This window comes from Macrobrachium nipponense, chromosome 46, assembly GCF_015104395.2.
Source record: "Macrobrachium nipponense isolate FS-2020 chromosome 46, ASM1510439v2, whole genome shotgun sequence".
NCBI lineage: Eukaryota > Metazoa > Arthropoda > Malacostraca > Decapoda > Palaemonidae > Macrobrachium > Macrobrachium nipponense.
The window spans coordinates 11,566,568-11,593,396 of record NC_061106.1 but is presented as its reverse complement, the minus strand read 5'-3'; the positions used below and the strand labels follow the sequence as shown (position 1 = coordinate 11,593,396).

At 36.9% G+C, this 26,829-nt stretch overlaps 1 protein-coding gene across 1 annotated transcript in view; it reads left to right on the top strand.

Moving 5' to 3' along the window:
* LOC135214751 (nuclear cap-binding protein subunit 1-like) overlaps positions 1 to 26,829 on the top strand; it is a 365,385-nt gene that overhangs the window by 195,492 nt on the left and 143,064 nt on the right. Inside the window, 3 exon segments of the mRNA XM_064249099.1 lie at positions 4,848 to 5,019; positions 5,374 to 5,441; positions 13,809 to 13,946. Of these exon segments, the coding sequence (XP_064105169.1) occupies positions 4,848 to 5,019; positions 5,374 to 5,441; positions 13,809 to 13,946 (378 nt within the window).

Genomic DNA, 26,829 nt, shown 5'->3' with positions numbered 1-26,829 from the left:
CCTATTATAACAACAGGCGTAGAATGTAACGATCCTCTAGAGGTTCGTTACCGGATTGCGAAAGTCCGTACGAATCTCTCGATCGACGCAGCAACTATTGACTTCCGAGTGGAATCTTTCTTTAGAAGTAAGTTGAGATTGTGGAGACTTTAGGGACGCCCTTTCATTCTTCTCTTCGATATGTTGAGGACGAAGAGGCTTCTTCTTCTCTGCTCCCTTATTCTCGATCCGGGATCGGTACCATTAAACGCCATCCTATGATATTGAACGGGGATGGATATTTAGTCTCTTTCCCCTTTTTTCAATCACTTAGGAAATGTAATAAGAGGATTTATGACGTCACAGGGAGCGACAATGACGCTGATCGCCCCATGTTGGCCTTCAGGGATCCTGGATTCACAGAGGTCATACTTCCTAGTTCACTTTCCAAGGACCTTTTCCGAGAGAGTCGGTCTACTCTAACTCGAAAGGTACCTATAACCTCTCCGCTCTGAGTCTTGACTACGTTCAGGCTATCGAGATGTTGACAGGAATAAGATTACCGTCTTCCATTTCCGTCTGAAGAATGGGATAAGCTGGCAGTCACAACTATTAAAGAATACGCAAATATGTTTTGTTGACGGCCTTGGGCTCAGAGATTTGCGTCTGTCAAACAACAAAGCCCTTCACGATCTTTGAGTTCTGTGGAATCTCGAACCTCGCTCACCATCTACTTTTTGTCTCACCTGTTTTCTCGGAGTCAGACACTCGTGCGAGATCAGGCGACATATAGTAGCCCTGAGTTCTTGTTGACGAAGTCGGTTGCTTTATACACCCCCGATGATCGTTGTAACATGAGACCAGGTTGGACTGTCAGGCATTCTTCCTTCGGGACTGAATCGCCTTTTTGCTCCTCGCTCCTTTCTCCTGGCACCAGAAGCTCGAGTCAGGAGTTGATTCGCTGACGACGTTGGGTTGCGTTGATACACCCCCAAGGTTTGCTTAGATTGAATCGCCCAGGCAGTCCAGACACTCATCCTTCAGCGAAGAATAGTGCCTTATGGTCTTCAGGGTACAGCCTTGCTGTCCTTGATTCGTCTGACTGGTCAACTGGTCGGTCACCTGACTTTAGTACAGACGGACTGACTGTGCATGTCCAGATCGAAGCTTTCATATGGAACTTAGACGTAGTCTGAAGGTTTCTTGTGTCAAAGCATTCGAACCTCTCCTACCTGTTAACTTCTTGCATGTGATCAGGAAGGCCTTCTTCTAACCACCACCTAGATACGCACAAAGAGGGTTAGTGAGATTTTAAGCCATCGTCACAAGTTTTGGCTTTAGAGAACACAAGCGGTGTGCTCTCTAACCCTTCCGTTGTGGCCTAAGAATGGTAACCCGTTTGTCCTTGGGCCAGGAGCTTGGAAGCAAGGATGGCACAAGTTAGTGGGCAGGAGCCAGAGAGAGTCCTGTGCCTGTCGGGTCTCTCAAGTTTTATCTACATAAAACTCAAGAAAGTCGAAGTCAATCGGGACAATCTGCAGTGTTCCGAAAAAGACCAGACTTGCCCATAATCGAAGAACAGCCTGGCTTTAGTGTTAAGGAGTTCTTTCAAAAATGCTCCTTCATTGTGTTTGCACAAAGATTTGAATCTTTTATCTGAATGCTCACGAGGTGAGGGCGCGGCCCTCGGAAGCATTTCAACAGAGCATGGCACTCAGCAACATCCTGAGTACCATGTTTTAGCGAAGCAACTTTGTGTTCACTTCACACTCCCTGCGAGATGTAAGATGGCTATGAGATCTGCTGCTCGCTAGGGCCATACGTGGTCTGCAGACACAATCTTGGGGGCAAGAAGTACCACTCATCCTATCCTGTAGAAAATGGTTAGGAAGAGCTCTTAATTTAGTTGTTGAGTCGCCGACAACAGCGACTTCTTAACTCTTAAGCCTTAGTTAACACACCTTAACTTTGGCTAGGTTGGTCAGGTGGTGATATTATATTTTATATATATATATATTTATTTACTTCTTAGCCCTCATGGTATGGTCAATATGGTCTAGTCACGTCGTGGTCTCGCCCCTGTTGACAGATCATCTGGAGTGCACCAGCTATATGGTCTCTACCTCGCTGGCAACTCTAGTAGCACAAGCAGACTTACGTGGCAGTAACCACGAAGCCAGCTATGCTAACAGGTGGAACCAAGATGTAAATCATCTGCATGCATTTGTTTCCCAAAATCCTTCTATTCTGTCCTTCCCACCTCAACGTGGGATTCAGCTATATATATATATGACAGATAAGTTTCATGAACAAAATGAGATTGTTATGATACAATAAAGTTTGTTCATACTTACCTGGCAGATATATAATTAAGTACCCACCCACCTCCCCTCCCCTCAGGGGACAGTGGAAATAAAAATTATGAATAGAAAATGGGAATGGTTCCTGATACCCGCCTCCCAGCGGCGGGAATGGGTACTACCACCTGGCCGACCACTGCGTGTGTCGGAAGTTTTTAAAATTCTGTCGGACTTCAGAAAATACAGCTATATATATATCTGCCAGGTAAGTATGACAAACTTTATTGTATCATAACAATATCATATTTGTTGTAGAGCATATTTGTTGTAAAATAGCTACGTAAATTTACCAAGAATGAAGATGCAGCAACTTTTTGGGGGATTTATACTTACGTGTTTTTTCTAATATTTATTTGCACTCTTCTTTGCAAAATTACAGTTATAACTGACATACTAACGTAAAAAATAAGAACTAAAATCAACAGCAACCCCCTGGTATGTTTATAAACAAGTTTATAAAAAGACATATGAGAGTCTAAAAGTTACCATTAGTGAATTTATGGGCTATAGAAGTATAATGGCACCTCTTTCCCACCAGATTCTCCCAAATCAATGGCACGTAATATTGTTACTCACCATGAGTGAATCAGTCCAACACCCAAAACCTGTTATTACTACTCATGAGTACAGTGTACCCGCCCCCATATTTTGGGGGGGAATGTCTTCCAGACTCCCCCACCCCCCACCCACAAATATTTAGAACCCCTATATCTATGGTAAGAACTGCTTATTTTGTTAGTTCAGACTCGAGAAAGCCCCACTAAACTTGGCCCGTTATGGCACCTGAAATCGCTGATTTTATGGCGCCAGACAAGCCCCATAAAACCAGATCAGTATTAACTGAGTCCACCAGTAACTGGGGACTGCATGTACCTGGTTTTTTAATAGTTTTAATAAAAAAAAAGTGCATTTAATCATGAAATTGATATGAACATACAGTAATTTATGGACATTTTTCCATAGAAAAATACCGCAAATATGCGAATTTCCCACAAATAATATGGTCCATGGAGAAATTTGTGAATAAATAAGTCTGTGAATCTCTATAACGTGAATAAGGTGGGTCCACTGTGTCTGTCCATTAAAGGTTAAGACAAAACTAGATGGATACCTATACAATGTATTTCTATACATTTTATAACTGTAGATTACATGGTGTATTCCCAAGCATCAGGAAAAGCCATAGGCTATGTTTGTTGGTATATGGTTATAATAATAAATTGGAATTATCATACCAAATTTTTAAACAAATCCAATATCTCCAACATTTTAATTTGTTTGCCAAACCTCACTTTCGTGAAAAAGTCATTCTCATATTCTCGTCGGAAGAGAAGAGCATCATGACAGATTTGTTTCAACACCTGGGACATCACCTCCTGTGGAGTAATACCCATTGGAGGTAGATCTACATGAATGTATTTCTGCAGTACTTGGAAAGACCCCTAATGTTAAGGGATAAGTGGGGAAATTTCTGTATCGCAAAATCCTTTTGATTATAAAATACTACAAAGGAAATACCGGCCTTTAGTAAACACCAAGGCTTGTAAATCAAGCATGATTGGGAATTGATATCAAAGCTGTGTTTCGTAAATATGAAGTTAGACTAATCCAATTTACTCTTTGGTAATCTCAAATTGTACATCAGCCTCAAATTGTACATCAGTGTTGAAAAAGTCATGAACTAATAAGTTTCAGTATCAAAATTGTCTTAACATTATTGCATGAATTCTAATTATAACTTTCTTAGGCAGGAAAAAAAGGCATTGCAGTTACATTGTAGCCTATCTTTCTATTCCTAACTTATCACCTTCCAGAACACCTACTAGCTCCCAGTTTTAACAGATATAAGCCTGCCTATTAAAATTTTAAAGACCTAAAACTTCACTTGCTCTTCAAACCATAATAGTAATTAGTTTGAGTGTGTTGTGATCAACATATGCAGTGTTGAACACTATTTCCAGAGCAAACGTTGGGGACTTGTGAACTTTGTGACAGACCAAATTGTAATAAAGAAGATAGCTGATGTACACACTTTTGTCACATCTGTGTGAGGAGGATGAAGGAACACCGAGATAGTTATTGTAGGATAGGAGATAGAGCCCTCTTGTCCTGAGTCCTTCATATTCTATCACTGTGCCAACTAGCACTTTTCTGACTGAGACCAACTACTGTATAAAAGAATTCTTTGAGATAGATTGGTCTGTCTTATGGAGGCCTGGGGGAACCATAAGAGTTTACCTCCTTTGAGGATGAACAGCGACTAGACTACCAAAATATCAGAGAGTGATATAGTTCCAAAATATTATACAGCTTTGCTAAGTACTTGCTTTTATCAGTATTTAATATAGTTCAATATTTAAAAATCTATAGCCAATTCCGTAGATAACAGGGTTATGGTTTTTAAAAATTTATTCCAATCTTTTGAGTAATTTACATATGCTAAGGGAAGTCTTGAATAATTCATACATTTAAGGCAAATCCTCTTGAATAATTTATTCTCTTTTGCAGTGCTGCCTTTCTTCTTGATTTCCCATTGAAGCATAAGATCCCTCTGGAGTATATGATTGTAGAGGTTGTGTTGGCTGAGCTGTTCCATCTGCCAGGCCCACGCTACATTGAGATCTGCTATGGTTCTCTCTTGATAGAGTTGTGCAAGCTGCAACCTGCAACGATGCCTCAGGTAAGTAGACTAATAAGAAAATTTGGGGGGATTATTTAAGTCTTAAGGTGGTAGATAACCTAATGTTTTTATGCCACTTACATGCCTAAATGTTACGTTTGAAAATGTTTAAGTAAATATTTCTCAGATCTCTCAGAGTGGTATTTTTAACAGATGAATGTATAATTTGATTGAAAGTAGCAAGATCTGATTGAACACATCATTGGTGATAATGTATGTATACACTTGTTACCATGTACATTATCCAGTTCTGAACATTAGATATTGGAAAAATTTTTAAGGTTATATTTGGATGTGAGGTCCAAGTTTAACCTAGTCTTGTCCATATTTGTATTATGAAATCATGTCTTACAGGTCTTGGCTCAAGCTGTTGAATTGCTGTTTGATCGTATAGACACCATGAATGTCTGCTGTTTTGATAGGTAAGGTATAGTGGACATATTTGTCTTGCCCTATTGATATACTTTTACTTTCTGAAGTCTCTTATTGTTTTGTTTGTAATCTTATGTTGCTAACTTGGTATTTTACTGCTCTTTTCACTTAATTATTACATGTCCATTATTATCATGTAGACTTCTGTTTTTTGTTATAATTCAATCTCTGCTGTCAAGGATATGCTTTCTTCTAGCATTTTTGCTTTTAATGTTGATTTCATTTAACTGTATGCCATAATCTTAATATCTTTTCGTGGTGTATTGATATTTTCTCTTCTTACTTTCTAATCCATTTTCTTATGCTTTCATATCATAGTCTAAATTTTATTTCTTTTTCATTATATCTGGACTTCTGTACAGTATATCTCCTAAGACCTTTAATATCTGTAATGTCTTTCATCCATCTGTCTCTTCTTTACAATTTTGATAAGTAATAAATATGATGTGCAACAATAAGAAATGTAAAGCATGTTTTGCAGTCTGTGCATTTTAACATGTTTGTAAAATTTACATGATTCATATATGTGAATTACAAAGTATGTAGTGCATATATGATTGGCTGTGGTGCATCTCAAATATACTTGATTGTCAATAAATCGTAGAATAAACAAACATAAGTTCTGCATTAAAGATGTACTACTGTATATACGTATATACAGTGGGCTCCCCGTATTCGCAAACTCACGGATTCGCGGATTTCTCTCTGGACCATATCTAACCATTATTTGCGTGGAATTCACCTATTCGCAGGGTTTTCCGACGATAAAAAATCACTAATTAGTGTATTTTGATGTAATTTTCATGCCTAAGTACATTTTTATGATAAAAAAATTATTTACTGATTTTAAAATATTAATATTGATCAATACTGTATTAGTAAGTTTAATAAGATTAAATGATATCACATAATAACATAATAATTCTCTCTCTCTTACAGAGACGTATGTTTTTTGTATGATAAGTAAATGTTTTACTAACTTTCAAATATTAATAATAATGTAAAGAGCAATCAATTCATTAAAGAAAATACTGCAGTGAATTAGTAAGATTTTAGTTTATAAATTTAACAAATTATGTAAGAATAAAGGAAATCCCAGTCTTCACGCATCTTTCTTTCAAACTCCAGGTCCGAGCTGAGGTCCAACAGTTGTCATATATATATATATATATATATCAAGTAATGTGACAGGAGGGGAGGGAGTGTTTTTCTCTCTCTCTCTCTCTCTCTACTGAGATGAGAGATTTCTATGGTACACTTATGTATCATATGTTTATTAATATTTTTAAATAATAATAATACTTTATTAAAAGTAATGGCTACTTCAGCATCGTTACACTTGTAGAGATTCTTCTCTATTTTGCAAATAGCGGCTTTTTCTGTGCTACTTAAACAGGCTAGTAGAGTGCCTATAGAGGTCATGATCAAATACAGTGTGAAAATAGGTGTGTATATATTTGAATTGTACAGGTAAACTATGATACCATAGTCATCAAAGTCATTAACGATTCTCTCTCTCTCTCTCTCTCTCTCTCTCTCTCTCTTTCTTAAAGCGAGCTTTCCTCTGGAGCTGCCAGACATCCTCGGGCTGGGAAGCTGAGGGTGGTCTGATCTTGGTGTGGTGTCCGTCTTCCCTATATTTGGGGTTAACAGCAGGGGGTCTGCCCTATGCTGATCTCCTATTGGCTGGCGGCGGTCTTCGTTTTCATTGGTGACTTGAGCCAGGTCTCAAGCCACTTTCTCCGAGCCAGCCGTCTAGACCTCCTGAGCGGCACGGTAAAGTTCATGGGCGTTGTGATTTCCATCGGCTGCAGGAGTACCTCGTTCGGGGACGTTGTCTTCCGTGGAGTTGTCGTGATCGGTGGTGTCATTGTTGGTGGCAGGTCTTTTCATACTCGTAGGCCGAACGAGGTACTCCTGCAGCCAATGGAAATCAAATTAGCCGTGACGTCCCACAGCGTGCCCATCAACGTTATTGCACCACTCAGGAGGTCTAGACAGCTGCAGGATCTGCAGCATCACAACCATCGGCTCGGAGAAAGTGGCTTGAGACCTTGCTCAAGCCACCAATGAAAAGGAAGATCGCCACCAGGCAATAGGAGATCAGCATGGGGCAGACCCCGTGCTGTCAACCCCAAATATAAGGAGGACGGACACCACACCAAGAACAGTTGACCCTCAGCTTCCCAGCCCGAGGATGCCTGACAGCTCCAGACGAAAGCTCGCTTTAAGAAAGAGAGAGAGAGAAAATTGTTAATAACTTTGATGACTATGGTATCATAGTTTATCTGTAAAATTCAAATATATACACCTATTTTGATAATGTATTTGATCATGACCTCTATAGGCACTCTACTAGCCTGTTTAAGTAGCATGGAAAAAGCTGCTATTCGCAAAATAGATAAGATCTCTACAAGTTTAACGCTACTGAAGTAGCCATTACTTTTAATAAAGTATACTTTATAGAGGGTCTGCTTCCTAAGTACAATAATAATAATAATAATAATAATAATAATGATAATAATAATAACTGTAATCACAAAAATCATATGTGAAAGTATTTTACAAAAATACTATAATAATCTCTCTCTCTCTCTCTCTCTCTCTCTCTCTCTCTCTCTCTCTCTCTCTCTCTCTCTCTCTCTCTCTCTCTCTCTCTTACTGAGAAAACAGATGTGTATGTTTTTTTGTATGATAAATAAATGATTTACTAATTTTCAAATATCAATATTAATGTAAACAGCAATAACATCAATTATTAAAGAAAATACTAAAGTGAATTAGCAAGATTTTAGTTTATAAATAAAAAATTATGTAAGAAGGAAAGAAAATCCATTCTACCATGCATCTTGTCTTTAAACTCCAGTTAGCCAAGCTGAGATGGCTGGGGTCCAACAGCTGTCAAATATTTCAAGTAACATGGCAGGAGGGGGAGTGTTGCTGCTGATATGTTTGCCATTTCCAGCACTCATGTTTCAGATCGGTATTGGCAGATCCCATTGCTTTAGCCCAGGCTTCCCCCTTCGAGCCTGAGTGTGCCACAGTTATAATGGCCCTGCTGTTTCCGCTGTTCCTGTTGATCCTGCTGTAGCTACTCTGGCAGCTCATGCTCTTGTCCCTTTGGGGATGTCTGCCTTGACCTTGTTCTTTGTGAGTGTAGGAGAAGGCAAGGGGACCCATGATCAGGAGGTTGAGGAAACGCCACATTACATCTTCCTCCTCTTCCATGATATCTCTCTCCTTCTCCTCCTCTTCCCCTTTATCTTCTCCCTCATCTATGGCTCAGTGAAAGTGTAGGGAGTAGGAACTGAAGGCAGCTTATGCTTTCTGCATAAAATCTATGAATTTTTCTCATGGCTGTCACACTTTTGTTTGCATGGATGGGGTAGGAGATTGTTGATAGTGCAGATAGATAGGTGCTCAAGTCTGCTGGTGACTGGTCTCTGTTGTGTGGGTTTGCTCATGCCCGGTCCCCCAATCCATGACCCAGGTCACCTGCACATCCTTCTCAGAAGAGGAGGAGCAATCTTGAGTTTTCTTATTTTTGTGATAATTGGCTGTACTCCTTTGTGCAGGCCAATCTGGAATTGGCTGTACTCCTTTGTGCAGGCCAATCTGGAATTGGCTGTACTCCTTTGTGCAGGCCAATCTGGACTGCTTGTAGCCAGGAGACTGTTTAGGTGTGCACTGCCTAGAATTGACCTGTGTCTGTGCACTAGTCAGTGCTGCTCCACTCAGGACAGGCAGAGTAAACTCTTGCTTATCTTGACTGGTTTGGCTTTCATTTCTGGATACAAGGACAGTAAGAATTGTGTGCCTTTCTTGTCAGTCTTGTCAGGTGCAGATTTCCTTTATTTCTCACAGTTGGAACCAGCCTGAGAAGAGCCATTGTTAGGCTCAGAGGTTTGAATAAACTAATCCTTTATAATAGTGATTCTCACAGTTGGACAGTGGAACAGTCTCACTGAGGATGGTGTGAAATTAGAACCTCAAAACTTCAAGAAAATACGATGCATTACTAAAATAATTCTCCTTGAACTTTAATAATTTACAAGTTTTTATCAAATATTTTTATTTGTTTATTTTTTTCTATTCTAATAATTGATATCATCTTTCTGTATTCATTTTTACCTGTAGTGGCTTCTTTCAAATGAATGCCATATTCTTTGGGAGCTTGAATTTCAAGTCAATGGCCCCTGTGGACTTGTTCCATATGAAAAGGGTTCATCTTCAGAATAATAATAATAATTGTCTCCATTAGTGTCTTTTGATTGTGACTGTGTTTAGGACTCCTTATGGACACTCATCACATTCCCTGTGCAGGAGCTAGGTAAAGTTACAGTCTCTCCCTCTCTTTCAGACCTGACAATCTCTTGCCCATGGAACCCATGGAGACTGAGTTGCTGAGTCTTTTAAGTTTATTATAAAGATGACCAGGGCTACTCCTAGCACCCGATGTCTTTGCTCAGTTCACTGTCCTTTTGCTTGCCTGGTCCCCACGTGCATCTCTTTATCATACAGTTGTCCTGCTGACGTCCTTGAGAATTCTACGATCTGCCCTCTACAGGTGGGACCCATCTGTCTATGGACTGACAGACAACCTTGGTTTGGAATAGTTTTGTGTGGAGAGGATCTCTTTTTTTTTCCTCTTCTGAAACAAAAGCCGTGGCTTCATTTACCATGCCTTCTTTGCAGGCTATGTTGTGGTTGAACTTGTGCTTAACTTGAAGGTGGACTTTTCTTTTTCTATGGATTTCTTTTGAGGAGAAATATAAATTCTGAAAGTTTGTCATCGGGAGTAAGGATGCTGACCAACCTTTCCTACCTGTCTGAAAATCTGGGCTAACCAACTCTTGAAAATATGCACTGGTGTTGTCTCTTTTCAAGACTGATACTAAGATCAGGCTCATGCCTCATAACAGAATGGTTCTGGATTCCCCCATACTATTCTGTAAGGGTGAGGTTGAGGCAGTGGTGCAGAAATGTAGAACTGATGCTCAGGACACTTATCCACCATGAAATTTCCTTCAAGGCCTTTGTGGTACCCACAAAGGGAAGGGCTCTAGCCAAGCCTTCAGAGCCAGCTGTGTCACTGACATTGGGTTTGGGAAAGGTTGGACATATTCTAAGATCAGGCAATCCTCCAGCCAGACCCTGGCTCAGAAAGGGAGTCAAGGGGTAGAAGGGGGAAGGTTGCTGAAATCAGCAAGCCTTTTCTCCCACTGCTGCTAGTACTATATTGAACCCTATCATCCCATTGTGTATTGTTAAAAATATGTTGTGTAGCTGTAAGTAATGTGTCCTTGAGGTTGGTTACAGATTTACCTTCAAGGACTGCCACCTTCCCCTCCATGTTTCATCCCAAATCGTAATGTGCCCTTAATCAATATCAGCATCACAGTATTTAACTGGTACATTGGATCATAATTTTATCTCCGTCTAACAGCCCCTAGCTTTAAGCCTCACACACCAATCCTATTTCCCTTTTACTTTCAAGGTCATTCAAATCTCTCAAGGCATTGGATATGCTAGGAAACTGTCAACCACTGCTATCCAGATTTCAGCCATCATCTCCAGATGGGGAAGGTAACTGAAGACTAACGACTATCTATTGATTACTGTCGTTTGAATGAGTTCCTTTGTCAGACTCCATTATCGATGGAAACCCCATGTTCCATGTTGACATTTTTGAGAGAGGGCAGTTTTATGTTTTTAAGTCATCTGAAGGATGGGTATTTTCAAATTCCCATCCATCTGGATTCTAGTAGGAACCTCCACTTTTATCAGAAGAGAGTATAGTAGCTCTCCTTCATTATGGCAGCAGCCATTGTGTTGATGGCAGGGCCCCTCCCATGGCCTTTCCATCATCTTGCTGGGATTCTTGAATAGGCTAACATATATGGTGTTTATCTGCCCTGTCTTCAGTTCCCTTAATGCCAAGTATTCTCCAGTGAATGACAGTTGAATCTAATTCTTCTCTTACTTGGTAAGGCCCACCCTTTGTTAGGCTTTCCTTGGAGGATTGGGTCCCTATCGGCTACATAACTTTGTGTGTGTTTTTATTTTTATGCTTCTATGCCCATTGGTAGTTGCAGTTCCAATGACTTCCATAATCCTTCAAGTTGCATCATGATTGTGCTATTGCTAGAGGCCATCTCCCTTAGGGCTGTGTTCTTGTTCTTGTTTGTCCTCAGTCCTAAACAGTGCAGTGGGCTTCATACCCCTTCTGACCAAGTCTCATCCCAACTATTGGCATTTGGGGAACATAGCCTGGAGTTTGTGGCTCAGGGAGCCTCTCTGGTCTTGCCTCTAGTGATCAGTGCCTTTCCAGCCCTCTCGGTGTTGTTCATCCATTCTCACATGTCACTGGAATTGAAATCTCATGAGATTTGTCTTTCATGTTGGCATCCACAGTTTCCTGGTTACATTTAGTGAGAAGTTTCTGATAAGGCATTTGCCCATTTCATGAGCAATGCCCTGAGGGTTAAAGGCTGCTCCTCTTTTCTGGTGATTAACCCTAGAGGAAATGTAATTTTCTTCAAGTACTGCCTTTATACATCAAGTTTGGCGTGTATTCTGTCAGAGATATGTTTAGTTGTATCCATTAATAAAGGCAGTTACCAGGAATTCCAAGTTCAGTATGGCTCTGTAGTCCAATCAGTGGGAATTGGACATTGCATTTGCATCAAGTGCTATCCAACTCCTAAATTATGATAAAAGTTGAATGTGATTTACCAGCTTTGTAAATCAATCTTGGTTTTTAAAAAAATTTTATGCTGACCCATTAACCCTCTCGTGATCTGACGACGCGTAGCATGTCAATAAGTTTTTTTCTGTAAGTGCACAGAAGACGCGCCGGGCGCGTCATATGTAGTTATTTTTGGAAAAATTTCACGAAAAAAAAAGTGCTTAAATCTTAGAAAACGTAGTTGATGCCATTGGGTTGACAGATGATGAATCTCGAAGAAAATGCAAACCCGACGCCGCTAGCTTACTTAGCTATGATACAAAACATCAATATAAGTAGGCTGGAAAATCTGAAAATTGCACTCCATAAAAAATTAGCATTTTGTAATCAATCACAGCTCATTAGCAAACACACATATATATAGCAAAATTATTGCTTCCACGTGAAAGATCAAACATTTCTACACAATTTAGGTACAAAACAAACTCCCCAAACCTAATTATTATATATTTCATGATTATTTCAAAAAAATCTCTATGATTTTTCTTATAAATTTCACGTTCATCACATTGTCTTTATTATTTCTAAGCCTCGTAAAGATGTTCTGATTGCTTTAGGAAATATTTCAATCATTTGCCGACATAATAACACTAACCAAAAGCGTATATCAGTTATAGTTCGGACATACCGAATTTTACCACCAAACTTTTCCATGCACATGTTCTTTTTGGCCCGGGGGAAAAGTCGTGTACCTTAGACTTATATTTTCAGCCTGTGCACAGGAGGGTTAACCATATTCAGTGCCTTCCCTTTACCTTGCTCTCCCAGATTTGGTTTGGGAGCGAATGGTGAAAGATGTTGCAGACAGAGTGGACTGTAGGCTGGGCATACACAGTGGAATCTTTCCTTTTGCTACCCTTTAAGTTTGGGTGTCTGGGTCTTTTTTACTTTGTAATGATGATGATTTGGATTAATTGGTTTGTATAAAAGCTGGTTTCAAAAATGACTGGACTTTTTTTAACATTTATCATATTAAATGTGTTATCTGTTTGGTCTATTACAGCAAAAGCAGGTAACACAAAGGAATAGCAAAAGAAATATGTCAATTAATGCAACCTTTTGCTTTTTTTCTTGGTCCATCCTTGTCGTTGATTTTACTTATTTTTATTTTTACTCTCATATTCACCCCCTTTGACTTTATGGAGAAGAGAATTTACTGTGAAGGTAGGGTTTGGTAAAGGTGACCTTGTCAAAGCTCTTAAGTCTCTACCAGCTCCCAAAATGCTAGTCTGTATTTTAAAAGTATTTTGTCTAATGCACCCCTATCTTGTCAATAGGTTTGACATATGCCAGATAGTTTTCACATATTTGTTGATTCTCTTTTCAACTCCTATTTAGCTTTCCCAGGTCTTTTCATTTAGTTAAAATTGTACTTTATTATTCACTTAATTTTCTTAGGAACATTTATAACTAGAAAATTATATCTGAACTAAGTTATGCATAATGTCATGAAAATGTACAATTCAATTAGTATAGCGGCTTTTTTTTAAATATCCATTATATTTCAAAATGCTCTTATTCATAATTTTGTTACTTTCTTTTAAAATTCCTTTTGTTCTTCAAAAAATAAAAGCAGCAAAACTTACTAATTACTTATTTTGTATCTTAGGTTTGTGAACTGGTTTGGTTACCATTTAAGTAACTTCCAGTTTAAGTGGTCTTGGGATGACTGGCTTGAGGCCTCGCAGTTGGATCCAACCCATCCCAAAGCAAAGTTTGTAATTGAAGTACTGCAGAGAGCTATGAGGTTTGTAAAGACATGCTTTTTCTTTTGGCATAGTGCAAGACTTTTTTTACACCTAATTGCATGAATTGCAAGAGCAGCAAAACAATTCATACAGTTTAGATTGCCTTATTTCTTGCTGGTTTGCTTGTAGTATGTATAATGGTTTGTGTCGTGGCATCTTACTCAGATGTGGGTTTGCTTCTCCACGGGGGGTTGAAAAATCACTGGCTCTGAATCATGATCAGTACCGTTGCAGTGTGGAGTCTGCGGTGGGAGGTTGAAAGCAACATTCTTTGGAAAATTGAATTTCGAGTCAATGGCCCGTGTGCTTGTTCCATTTGAATAGGTTTCATCTACTGAAATGATAATAATAATTAATAGTATGGATGCCTAATGGGAAGAGGCTGCTCTTAAATGTCTTCACAGACTCTCTTCTTCAGCATAGGTATCGTTGCGGTATCTGATTTCCTTCAAATGCATTATATGTGTCTAAAACAAGAATAGTACATTATATGTAGTCACCTATTGCAACAAGAAGAGTGGAAATAAAGAAAAACCTATAATATTTAAAGTAAAAAGGTATACACTGCAAAGAGAGATGAAATTGCCTGAGGAAAGGTCCCTGGACTTTTTTTCTTTTTTTTTCTCCATGTATAAGTTAGTTTTTCAGGATTAGGAGTGGTACTTTAATTGATGTGGGACATTGACACATGAGGAGATTTTTACAGGCCCTACTTAGGGAGATGTCCATCTCTTCCTACTACTATTCATGTATTCTAGATTATTACTTTCTGTAAGAATTTGATATATATATATATATATATATATATATATATATTATATACAGGCGGCTCGAGGTTAACAGCGCAATCGCTTAGCGGCAAATCGGTTTTACAGCTGTCGTAAAAAATATTCATTAAAAAAAATAAGTTATTTTAAGGTATTTTTAAGGCACCATTTTCGGTTAACAGCGCCGCTAGCCCCATTATGTCTAACAAGTACATACATTTGTAGAAATACCGTTCAGACCATAAAGGTTATGCAAATGTTATAAAAAAAATTTTATTTAGAGTTATTTCATAGATATTAGGGTAAAATACATGCCTCTGAAGCTGTTCTATGCTGAAAATATCGAGTAAAATAAGTGCAAATTTAGCTATAGATGTGTCGATTTATAAATGTTCATGCTTTTATGTTTAAAATGTGTATGAAAATGTATTACGTATAGGGTATTTTTATTTCTGCACAGAAATATGATACAAAGGCAGCTTTTGAAACTGCCCTTCACGTTATCAAAGAGGATGTTTTTTCATGTTCATTCTTGTGAGCCGCCGCCTGCCGCTCTTCCGAAAATATTGAGTTAATAAAAGTGCAAATTTAGCGATCAATGTGTCGATTTTATAAATGTTCATGCTTTTATGTTTAAAATGTGTATGAAAATGTATTACGTATAGGGTATTTTTATTTCTACGCAGAAATATGGTACAAAGGCAGCTTTTCAAACTGCCCTTCACGTTATCAAATGGGATGTTTTTTCATGTTCATTCTTGTGAGCCGCCGCCTGCCGCTTTTCCGAGAATATCGAGTTAAAAAAGTGCAAATTTAGTGATCGATGTGTCGATTTGTAAATGATCATGCTTTTATGTTTAAAATGTGTATGAAAATATATTACATACAGGGTGTACATAAATATGATACAAACTAAGGCAGCTTTTGTAACTGCCCTCTACGTTATCAGAGGATGTTTTTTCATGTTCGTTCTTGTCCGACACTGTTCCGAAAAATGCATTTACAAAGACCTCACGTGGCTATATTTGATTAATTTGGGAGCTAATTATAACCATAGAGCGTATATCTCTGGAGTGGCGATTTCTCTGCCTAACGTGTGACCTTGAGCGGCCATATTGAAAGGTCTTGGTCCAGCTCATCGTACCTTACTTTATTACTTTTATTACTACTCTTATTTTTATCTGTTTACTATTATTATTATCATCCTATTATTAATAATAATATTAATATTTTTACTACTGGTATACTAGAATATTATTGTTGCTGGTATTATTATTATTATTATTATTATATTAATTATCATTATTATTATCATTATTACTGGACCCAATTTCAAAGAGAAAAGTTACCTAACAAAAACAGGTTGGCCTAAGTACTCCAACCATTGTGGTGAAGCCCTAAGCATCTGCTGTTGTATCTAAGCAGTGTCTAGCATAAATGGTTCCTGTAAATTACAGGACTTTCATAGCATACAGTCACTAAGCAATAACCAAACAGTAATGTACAATAACTAAACATTAATGTTCACAATACACTTAAACTCCCTAAACACACAGCTACTATACACTCACACTCACTATACACACACTATACACTTACACTTGACATACACACACAATCAATACCACGTAACACACACTGGATAGTCAACAATCACTAAGCACTGACAATACACTAAACACTCATAAAATACTAAGCATTCACTAAGCACAGACTACACACTAAACATTCACTAAGTACTCACTATACACTAAACTGACTAAACATTCACTAAGCATTTACTATACACTAAACTTACTAAACCCTAAACAGCACTAAATACTAATACTCACTAAATGCAAAATGCTCACTAAACCCCTAAACACTCTTTAAACAGTGAATGAACATACACAACATCCACTCATCACTCACTAAACATATACTAAACATTCACTAAACATTAACAATCATAAGACATTTACTAAACACTCACTAAACATTCACTGAATACTTACTAAACATTCACTAAACACACACATTCACTAAACCCTAAACACTCACTGAATGCTTTATTTTTTAAGATTGATAATAAGTATGTTGTAGACATTACGTATCTGATGCTCTCTTGGTACTCCCTGTCACCTGATTCAAAATTCACAGAAATGCTGTTTCTTGTGCTATCTTTTTGTACATACATCTACCATTTATATCTATACACTAAAATTCATGTGAATAAAGTTTTAATTGTTGTTTTTATACCAGGTTGTGCTTATAGGCAAAGAATTGCTGAGGTAGTCCAGAGCAGTTTTGATTGTTTTGTGCCAAATAAGCCAGAGCCAAATTGCAGGTACTTCACAGAAACCGGGGGTAAGTATTAGTAAGGATCATTTGTATTTATGGAATTGAACTTCGAAGGAAATTGGAAAATTTATTTATTCAAGTGGTAGGAACTCAGTTTTTTTATTCACTTTAATATCCAGGAGTTTTTGCTATACTACCACCAGGGGAAGTAGGGCCTTCTCAGGTTATCCAAGGTGTCTTATATGAACTCCATATTCTAGATATAAAACTTTTCCTTTGCTGGCACACGCACTGAATTATTTGGTATACTCTGAATGTACAACTTCTTTTCTCTGCTTATAAAAATCAGAGTGGGTTAGGTCAGCAGCTGGTCCCAGGCCTAAATAAAACTGGGTGAGTTTAGTTCAAAACAAATGGCTCCCAGTACTTGACGGCCTTCGAGTAGGCTGTGTGGACTAAGTGCCAAGAATCTATTTGGAAGATCAAATTAAGGGTGTCGACCAGCTAATGCCATTTTTTAAGGACAGGACTTTGACATTCATACTGCTCAATAAGGTGACTTGGGACATCTCCAACCGCATATGATTTCTGCCTCTGACCTTCAGTTTTGTGATGCCTGTGCAATTTATCCCATCAATAACCATTTTTCATATTCTATCTCCTCCCTTGATACTTAATATTAAGACCTGGGATTACTACCATATATAGACCTGATGTAGACCTTCAATCAAATGTAGTTTTTTTTTTCTAAGTCATTTTCATCCAAGATATAAATTTTTTCATTATGGTAAAAAAATAAACCTTATAAATCGGGAAAAAATGTAAGAAAAAAAACAAAATTGGAAAAAATTGCTACATTTGTTTGTTCTATAATGTCTTTCTAAGTTATATACCAAATTTCAATGCTATAGCTTTAAAACTAAGGGAGAAGATAGAATATGAAGGTCAATAGATATGGATGTTCAAACTTTTTCTTCGTATTTTTACAAAGACAATGTTAATAAATCATCATTATTACAAATGTTATATTCCTTTTTGGGTATTAATAAACCAAAACTAAGTTATTTATTATAATTTAATCATAAATGAAGATCCTTTTGCTCAAAGATCGTAGCCTGGGGCACTTTGTCAGGCAAGAGGGGCGTTCTTCTCTCTCTCTCTCTCTCTCTCTCTCTCTCTCTCTCTCTCTCTCTCTCTCTCTCTCTCTCTCCTTCACTAACTCCGTTAATATCGCCAATATTATGATCTTCTGAACTCTTATTAGAGCGAGTTTTCTTCTTCTGTATGTTAGCGAGATGTTTTGCTTGTCTTTTCCTCTTTGGCATGATGAAAACTTTGCCGAAACAAAGAAACAGACATAAAAGCAAGCAAATGTTGGAGGTGAAACTCGAACGTGTACTGTATTCTCCCTCATGTTTCTGCTCAGTTGAAGGGTGTAAAGCTCAGTCTTGTGATGTGACTTATGGAATCTCTACAGATGCCATTGTTCACAATGTGTTTGATGATAATTATCAAAATTTACAATTACAGAAGAAATACTGCATTTCTTGTACTGATCAATGTTTCTGGCTTATTGAGTTACTTTTACTAATTACCCTGTAACTGTGAAAGTAAGAGGAATTTTGACGAAATATTTTCTATAAGCATTTTCCATTGCCATACGAACCTCCATGAATTTTTTCATGATTTTTCGTTTTTCGCCCTATATTGGCCGGCCGGCACCTTTAAGGCTAGTTCCTTAACTCTTTTTATCCACCAGGCATTTGTTAATTCTGTCTTTTTCCAAACACTGAGCTGTGATAGGTGATGTTTAACTTTGGTTATGGCAATCTGAAGTTGCTGTTCTTTGCTATGATGATAATTTTGGTTTTATTTTAAATCTGAATGCTTATAGATATCGCTTGCTGTTCAGAAATGGACAAGTAAATCAAGGTTGGAAGCAATGAGTTAAAACTGCCAAAAATGATGCATCAGAGAGTTGTAAGTGACTCTAGGATAGGATTTTAGATGACTTGTCATTAATTATCCAAAGGGTAAAAAATAAACACTGGTAAGAACAGTGATGGGAAAAAGTGAGGAATTAATAGAAATGCTTAGAAGAAGGAAGAAACATATACATAAGGTCACCACCTACTTACATTCGTGTTATTAACCGACAGGATCACAAATTAAAATTGTGTTTGGAGCACTCCTTTTTGTCATCCATAAGTTCAGATTTTGCTCAGCACTCCCATTCTGCTAGTAAGAATTTTTGCAAAGAACAGGAGAATACGAGGAAGAACTTGTTCTTTTAACCCCTTTACTTTTTATCTCAAGTATTTTCGTGATTAACTACTATGTATTCTTACAATCACAAGAATATTTGTTGATACTCGTAAAATATCCCTACTTATTTTTATCTTCCAGATTTTACTCAGTCTTTGATGAATTCGTATTTTGATATATTTCCCCTACCCATAGGAAATATTAGTGTGTATTTTTGTCAATAGATGGTGGTGTGCATTGTTTCCTTTGTGAACTTCCAATGTCAGACACCGCTCCTACAAAATTCTTTCCAAATTCCTAACCTTTTCAAAGGGTGGGAAAAATATTAAATGTTGAATTTTGCATAAATCTAAATTTTATTTTTCTCTTTTTACCTTTCTAACATCAAAAGTAATTCTTTATAATATGTATGATTTAAAGATACAACAAAAATAGTATAATCTATGACTGCTGAATTAACTTGGGAATGCAAACATTACAAAAATTATGCACTATACATTAAAAACCAACTTATGAACAATTCAAGATACAAACGGCCGTCCAGAATGTAACTCGTAAGTTGGGTAGTGACTGTAGTAGCATTTAGGATGTACAATATAAAGGATCTGGCTCAAAGACCATTGTCAGTGATGTAGAGAAATATAAATTTTGGTGGAATTCCAGTGAGACAAAAAAAATTAGATGTAATGGTTAGGGATGCAATGGGTTTTTGAAAATGTAGGGATGCAATGACTTTTTGAAAATGCAATAGATGTAGGGTAAATAAGAACAAAGATCCCAGGGAAGAGGTTAATGCATGTATTTTTAGCTTATTTGCCGCATTCAGCAGTTGATTTTATTCCAATCTCAGCTATTTATTCCTGTATGTGTTTCATATCACCTTTTTAGTGGCATTAATTATACTGGTAATATTGTTTACTTTTGATATTTAGTAAGTGATGATGGATAGAAAAAGGATTAGTACTAATGTCCAGATTAGCCAAGTAAACCTCACAATACATACTTACAATGCAGCTACAGCTAGAGACAATCATGTATATAATGTGGAGCTTATCTCGGGAAAGTACTATGTTGACCTAATCAGTTTCTCATTTGTGGACTGGCCTGAGAATCAAAAAAGGGAGTATAACAGAAAGATAAGAAGCTATAAGAGACGATCTTATGCTATGATTTACTTTCCTATTCTCACTGTCACACCGTAAGTGGTGGTGCTTCCTGATTGTGAATGGAGCAGTGCTGTAAGTCTAGTAATTATTTTGCAGGGTGGCTCTCATGCAGACCCAAATCACAACAGTTTTTTGCTACCGAGTAAAAGTACTGCTCATAGATGCTTTGCTATTGCCACAGTTTTATCAGTCTCTAAAGAAGAACAGTTAAAAGTATATATATTCTTTACATAACATACAATGGGAAAAGCTGTTCCATATAAGTACCAAGTAATTACAAAGCTGTACTTCTTCACTCGTGTGGTAATTTAAATTTGAATTCGTTGTAGCACTTCTGTTGTTTTTGTGTAGGTGACCACCCTGCCCACTATTGGGTAACAATAGGAACAACAAAACAGAGGAACTCACTTTTTTTTCTGCTGGCCTTGAATGCTTGTAGCAGCTTTGCTTGTTTTATTTCATTGCTTGTATTTTGGGAATATTCTTCCAGGATTCAGTGAAGTATTCACTTTTCTGGTAACCTTCCAGCTTAGTTTAGATAGTTATTATACCTTTATGACCTTTAATGATGTTGGACTCAAGTTCCTCCAGCATAAGGTATTGTAGGGAAGGTTGTAAAACGGTTGAATAAAGCAACCTACGACTCGTATACTGTCTGCTCTCTGTAGAGGACAAATGTGTTCAGAGACTTGTGGTGAAAGTAAGGATCAGGACAAAAGGCAGTGGAAGGTATTAAAATCTCATTTAGAGAAGCTAGATCAAAATCTGAAAAGGAAGGCAGCTGCTAGAGCCAAGATTAGGCTGGTACATAATTTTGCAACATGTCTTAGAAATGATATTAGTGTGTTCTAAGATTATTTAAAATAGGCAGTTATAAGCATTTCAGAGGTGTAAATATATGTTAATAGGCCTTAAGGGACATTGACTTACCCTTTCAGGACCACATTTTAACATGAACCAGAGCGAGGCACTGCCACCAAATCTGTTAATACTCTCCTCAGTGAGGAGAAGGGCTGTAAAACTTACTTCTTTGGGGTATGTTGGTAGCCATGGCCTTAGAGCAGTAGGCACTGAGTGACACTCTCTCTCTCTCTCCTCCTCTCTCTCTCTCTCTCTCTCTCCTCCTCTCTCTTATCTCTCTCTCTCTCTCTCTCGTAGTAGCCATCTTGCTTGGTGAGACGTACCCGCGTGAAGTCAGATTAATCAACAGATATCACAAGTTTAACATACGACTAGAATTTGAGAAATATCTAGAAGTGTTCGTGAACTATCGGTGATAAGATTAGTGTGAAAATAGTAGGATAAAGCGTCTTCTAGTTAGTTTATCAAGTGTAATACTATAAATCAGAACAAGATGGCAGTAAGTTCCAACTGCGGGAAGAGGTGGCGTAATTTGGCGTGTTTAGCAGATTTCGCAATACGATGAGGTAGCAGGAAGGGAACTGGCATTTCTCATCTATGAAATCAGCAACAGTCCCTAACCAAAAAGATACAAAAGCATTCATAGATATATTAGAAGGATATAATCCTTCAAACTGGAACAAATCTAATGAAAACATCTTGAAAATAATTGAAGAAGTTCCAAATAAAATCCAAGTGGTCAAGAGACTCATAAAGAAAATATACATAAACCAACATATTCCGACAAAGAAAATGAATAAGGTGAATCTTGTGATATCCTAATTGATGCATTAGGAAAAAGAATTGCCAAAAGCAATGCAAACTGTGTAAGGTTTGGTATAGCATAGTCAATCCACAAAACCTAATCAGAAAATGTGCTGCATGCAACATTCCGACCCATCCACAGTGTGCTGAGTATACAAGATTTGAGAAAAGATACAAGAATTTTTTGTTCAACATGTCTATCATGGATAGACAATGTTATTAAATCAAGATTGAATGTACAAATAGTTGAGGATGAAGAAGAAGAGGAAGAGGAAGAAGAAGAAAAGAAAAAGAAGAAGAGGAAAACGGAAGAGAAGTAAACAAAAATGAAATGACAGAAAAAATAAGGAAAACAAAGAACAAGATAAAAGTATGGATGCAGAGATACTCATTGATACTACATATGAGGCAATAAAGGCAGCATACCTACGAAGAAATAAATTACGTATGACACCGAAAAAGCAAAAATCCCAAGAGGCTCTACCCAGATCTACACAATGACGGGAAAGAGGAAAAAAATAGACAAGAAAGACAAAATATGCAACCTTTTGAAAAGAGGGAATTGCAGATTTGGAGAAAGATGTTACTACAAACATCCTAAGATATGTCAAAACTATGAAATATATGGTAAATGTGCATACTTAGATGGATATGGGGATGATTGCAGAGATCTGCATCCAAAAATATGTAAAAAGCTAAAAGAAGGAAAAGGATGTAAGTTCGACAAAAAATGCAAATATATGCACCCTGTAGCCATGAATCATAATCAAATAAATAACCAACCAAGTAATAAAATCCAAAATAAGAAAGCAACAAATAAAGAGAGAAATCAAGAATATCAGGTAAAAGAGAAAAGCAAACCACCAATGAGATATGCAGAGGTGTCAGCAAAAAATTTCAAAGCATCAGCTCCGAAATTCTACTCAAGAGATAATAACTGTATTTATTATGCAAGAGGATATTGCAGAAACGGAGAAAATTGCAGATTCAGACACAAAATGAATAATTATGATGAAGGAAGATCAAATATTATGGAAAAGTTGGATTTTTTAATGTCAGAATTTCTGGAAATGAAAAAAAGAACAACATACCAGAACAGGAAAGAGACATGGGAAAAATCCTTATTACTACCAGTATTAAATGAGGAGAAAAACACGCAAACCATCATAGTGATGAATGCGCAGGGTTTAGTTACGAGTAACTCAAAAAGAAAAATAGAGTACTTAGAAGAACTAACCCAAAATGAAAAGAAAATAGAGATAATGAATATAAGTGAAACCTGGTATTCCCAAGAGACTGGGAATGATGATCAAATAAAAGGGTTCCAAACTTATAGATCAGATAGAAAAAATAGGAATCAAGGGGGAACCGCAATATATGGGAAAGACAAAAAACAAGGAAAAAAATATATGAAAATATAGTAACTCAGAATGTGAACTAAATAGCGTAGAATTTGAATCTGAAAAATTGATGAACATAGTAATATATAGACCCTCCTAATACTAAAGAGTTTGACTTAATAATTGAAAAATTGGATGATATATGTAGAAATCACAAGGACTGGACTATTCCTCCTATCTGGTGACTTCAACTTTCCTTTCATAGAATGGAAAGAACGAATAGGAGATTGTGGTTGTACTTATACATATAAAAAGAGAGTAATAGTAGTGCAGAAGATAAGAGGCAATTTGAAAAGCTATTACCGATATGCTACTAGAAAATACACATTCAACAAATAAATCACCTGCCAACAAGAAAGGAAATACATTAGACCTATATTTGTGAACGAGAATTAATGTTAAAGAAATAATAGTTTTATAATGCGAGTATTTCAGACCATAATGTCATAGAATTAACAGTTCATTCCAAAGCAAGTGAAAATAGAGATAAGCAAGAAATGAAAAAGTGGGAAGGATATGGAAAATACAACTTCTACAGTAAAAATATAAAATGGTTAGAAATTAATGAAGAATTAACAAAGATTTGGGTACCCCCCAACATTTTCGTCAAGTAAGATCTGACATAAGGGAATAAATACGGAGATATTATTATAAAATATTTGGAGAAAATAGTGGAAAAATATTATACCGAAGAAGAAAAGTAAACATCATTCATGTCATACCAAGAGACAGAAGGATCTTGTTCCAGAAAACTCAGAAAGTGGAAAAAGGTCTTGCAAAAGAAAAAAATGCATGGAAAGTTATAGAACTAAAAAGTAAGATAGAAAATGCAGAACAAAAGATTATACAATCAAAAGAAAATAAAATGAAAAAAACGGGACTTGGAAGAAAAAACCCTATTAAATATCAAGCAAAACCCCAAACTATTATACTCATATGCGAAGAAGATGAATAAAAGAAGAATAGAAATAGGCCCTCTGAGAATTGAAGGGAGATTTAACGAATGAAAAAAAGGAAATTTGCAACATACTGGCAGAACGATATAAGAGAGAATTCACCCCTAGAATAGATAATGAAGATAATGATATAGAAGTAAGGGAAGAAAATAGTGAATATTTAGCTGACATAGAAATTAATGAAGCTGATATTGTGCAGGCAATTAATGAAATTAAAAATGGAGCTGCTGCAGGGCCGGATGGAGTCCCTGCTATTTTGTTAAAGAAAGAAAGTAGTTCATTCTATCGCAAAGCCACTTGCAATATTATTAAGACAAAGTGTAGATACAGGCAATATTATGATGAGCACAAATTAGCATATATCACCCCTACTTTCAAAAGTGGATCAAGACTAGAGGCAAGTAATTATAGGCCTGTGAGTCTAACATCACTATTATGAAGTGTATGAAAGTGGTAATGAAGAAAAATATTATGAAACATTTAATAAAAAATAATTTGTTTAATAAAGGACACACGGTTTCGTACCCTCCCGGAAAAAAAGTACACAAACCCAACTGTTATTCCACCGTGAGAACATATTCAAAAATATGAAAAGCGGAAATGAAACAGATGTGGTTTATCTAGACTTTGCAAAAAGCTTTTGACAAAGTAGACCATAATATATTAGCAAAGAAAATTAGAAAACACAATATCGTAGATAAAGTAGGAAGATGGTTAAAGAATTTTTACACAACAGAAAACAGATAGTTATTTGCAAACGATGAGAAATCGGATGAAACCAAGGTAATATCCGGTGTGCCACAAGGTACGGTGCTACTGCAATATTGTTTGTTAATATGATTGAAGACATAGACAGTAATGTTAAGGATTCGGTAGTGAGTAGTTTCGCTGATGACAGAATAAGTAGAGAAATTACTTGTGATGAAGATAGGAACGCTCTACAAAGAGACCTTAACAAAGTATATGATTGGGCAGAGGTAAATAGGGTGGTGGTATTTAACTCTGATAAATTTGAATCAATAAATTATGGAGACAGAGAAGGAAGCTATATGCATATAGGGGACCTAATAATGAGACAATCACAAATAAGGAAGCAGTTAAAGACCTTGGTGTGATGATGAATAGGAACATGTTATGCCAATGATCAAATATGCAATTCTGTTGGCAAAATGTAAGCAAAAATGGGAATGTTGTTACGGCACTTCAAAACAAGAAAAGCTGAACAACATGATTATGCTTTATAAACATATGTTCGTAGTCCACTTGAATATTGCAATATGATATGGTACCCACTATCAAAAGGATATTGCACAAATAGAGTGTACAAGGTCCTTTACAGCTAGAATAGAAAGAAGTTAAGGACCTAGAACTACTGGGAAAGACTACAATCCTTAAAATTATATAGTCTAGAAAGGAGAAGAGAACGCTACATGATAATTCAGGCATGGAAACAGATAGAAGGAATAACAGAAAAATATCATGGAACTAAAAATATCAGAAAGAGCAAGCAGAGGTAGATTAATAGTGCCCAAAACTATACCATGGGAAAAAAAAAAATAAGGAAAGCACACAGGACATTAATCCACTACGCACCAGCATCGATAATGCAGCGGTCTATTTCAATGCGTTGCCAGCTCATCTGAGGAAGGAATATAGGCCAGGAGTGAGCTAGATGTGTTTAAGAATAAGCTCGACAAATATCTGAAACTGCATCCCAGACCATCCAAGATTGGGGAAGATGCAAAATATACGGAAGATGTACTAGCACTCTCTGGTAGACTTATTAGAGGCGCCTCACACTGAGGGACCTGGGGCAACCCGAACGAACTGTAGGTAAGGTAAGGTAAGGTCTCTCTCTCTCTCCACCCCTTTCTCACAATAACTAACATTAGTTTAGTCATAAAATAGGCAACTAGAAAAGTCATAACTTATTCTTTTTAAGTAACATCACTCCACTAGAAGAAATTCCAATTCCCAGTTTTCCAGATCAATACCAGACCTGCCAAACTTGCTGTAAACATCTGTTAGAAAAATAAAAGGAAAGGGAGCCCCACATAAATAAATTGCAAATAAACCAAAATGACATAAATAAAAAAGTCATATGGGAAAAGGACATCTCTAAAATAAAGGTTTAAAACAAAAAGACAAAGCCACACTCGGGCTTAAAAGTTTGCTTACCCATTTCAGCTGTGAGCACTAACACTTAACTAATATAACTATATACAGCCATCCCCAAAACAAGGCTTCTCTGTCTTAGTTATCTTACCCTCCCATTATGTAGGGGAACAGCTCGTACATACACAAGCACGAACTCTCCTTAATATGACGTCATTGATTCGTCACAAGTTCATTGCACTGGAACAGATGCATGACGTCATATACA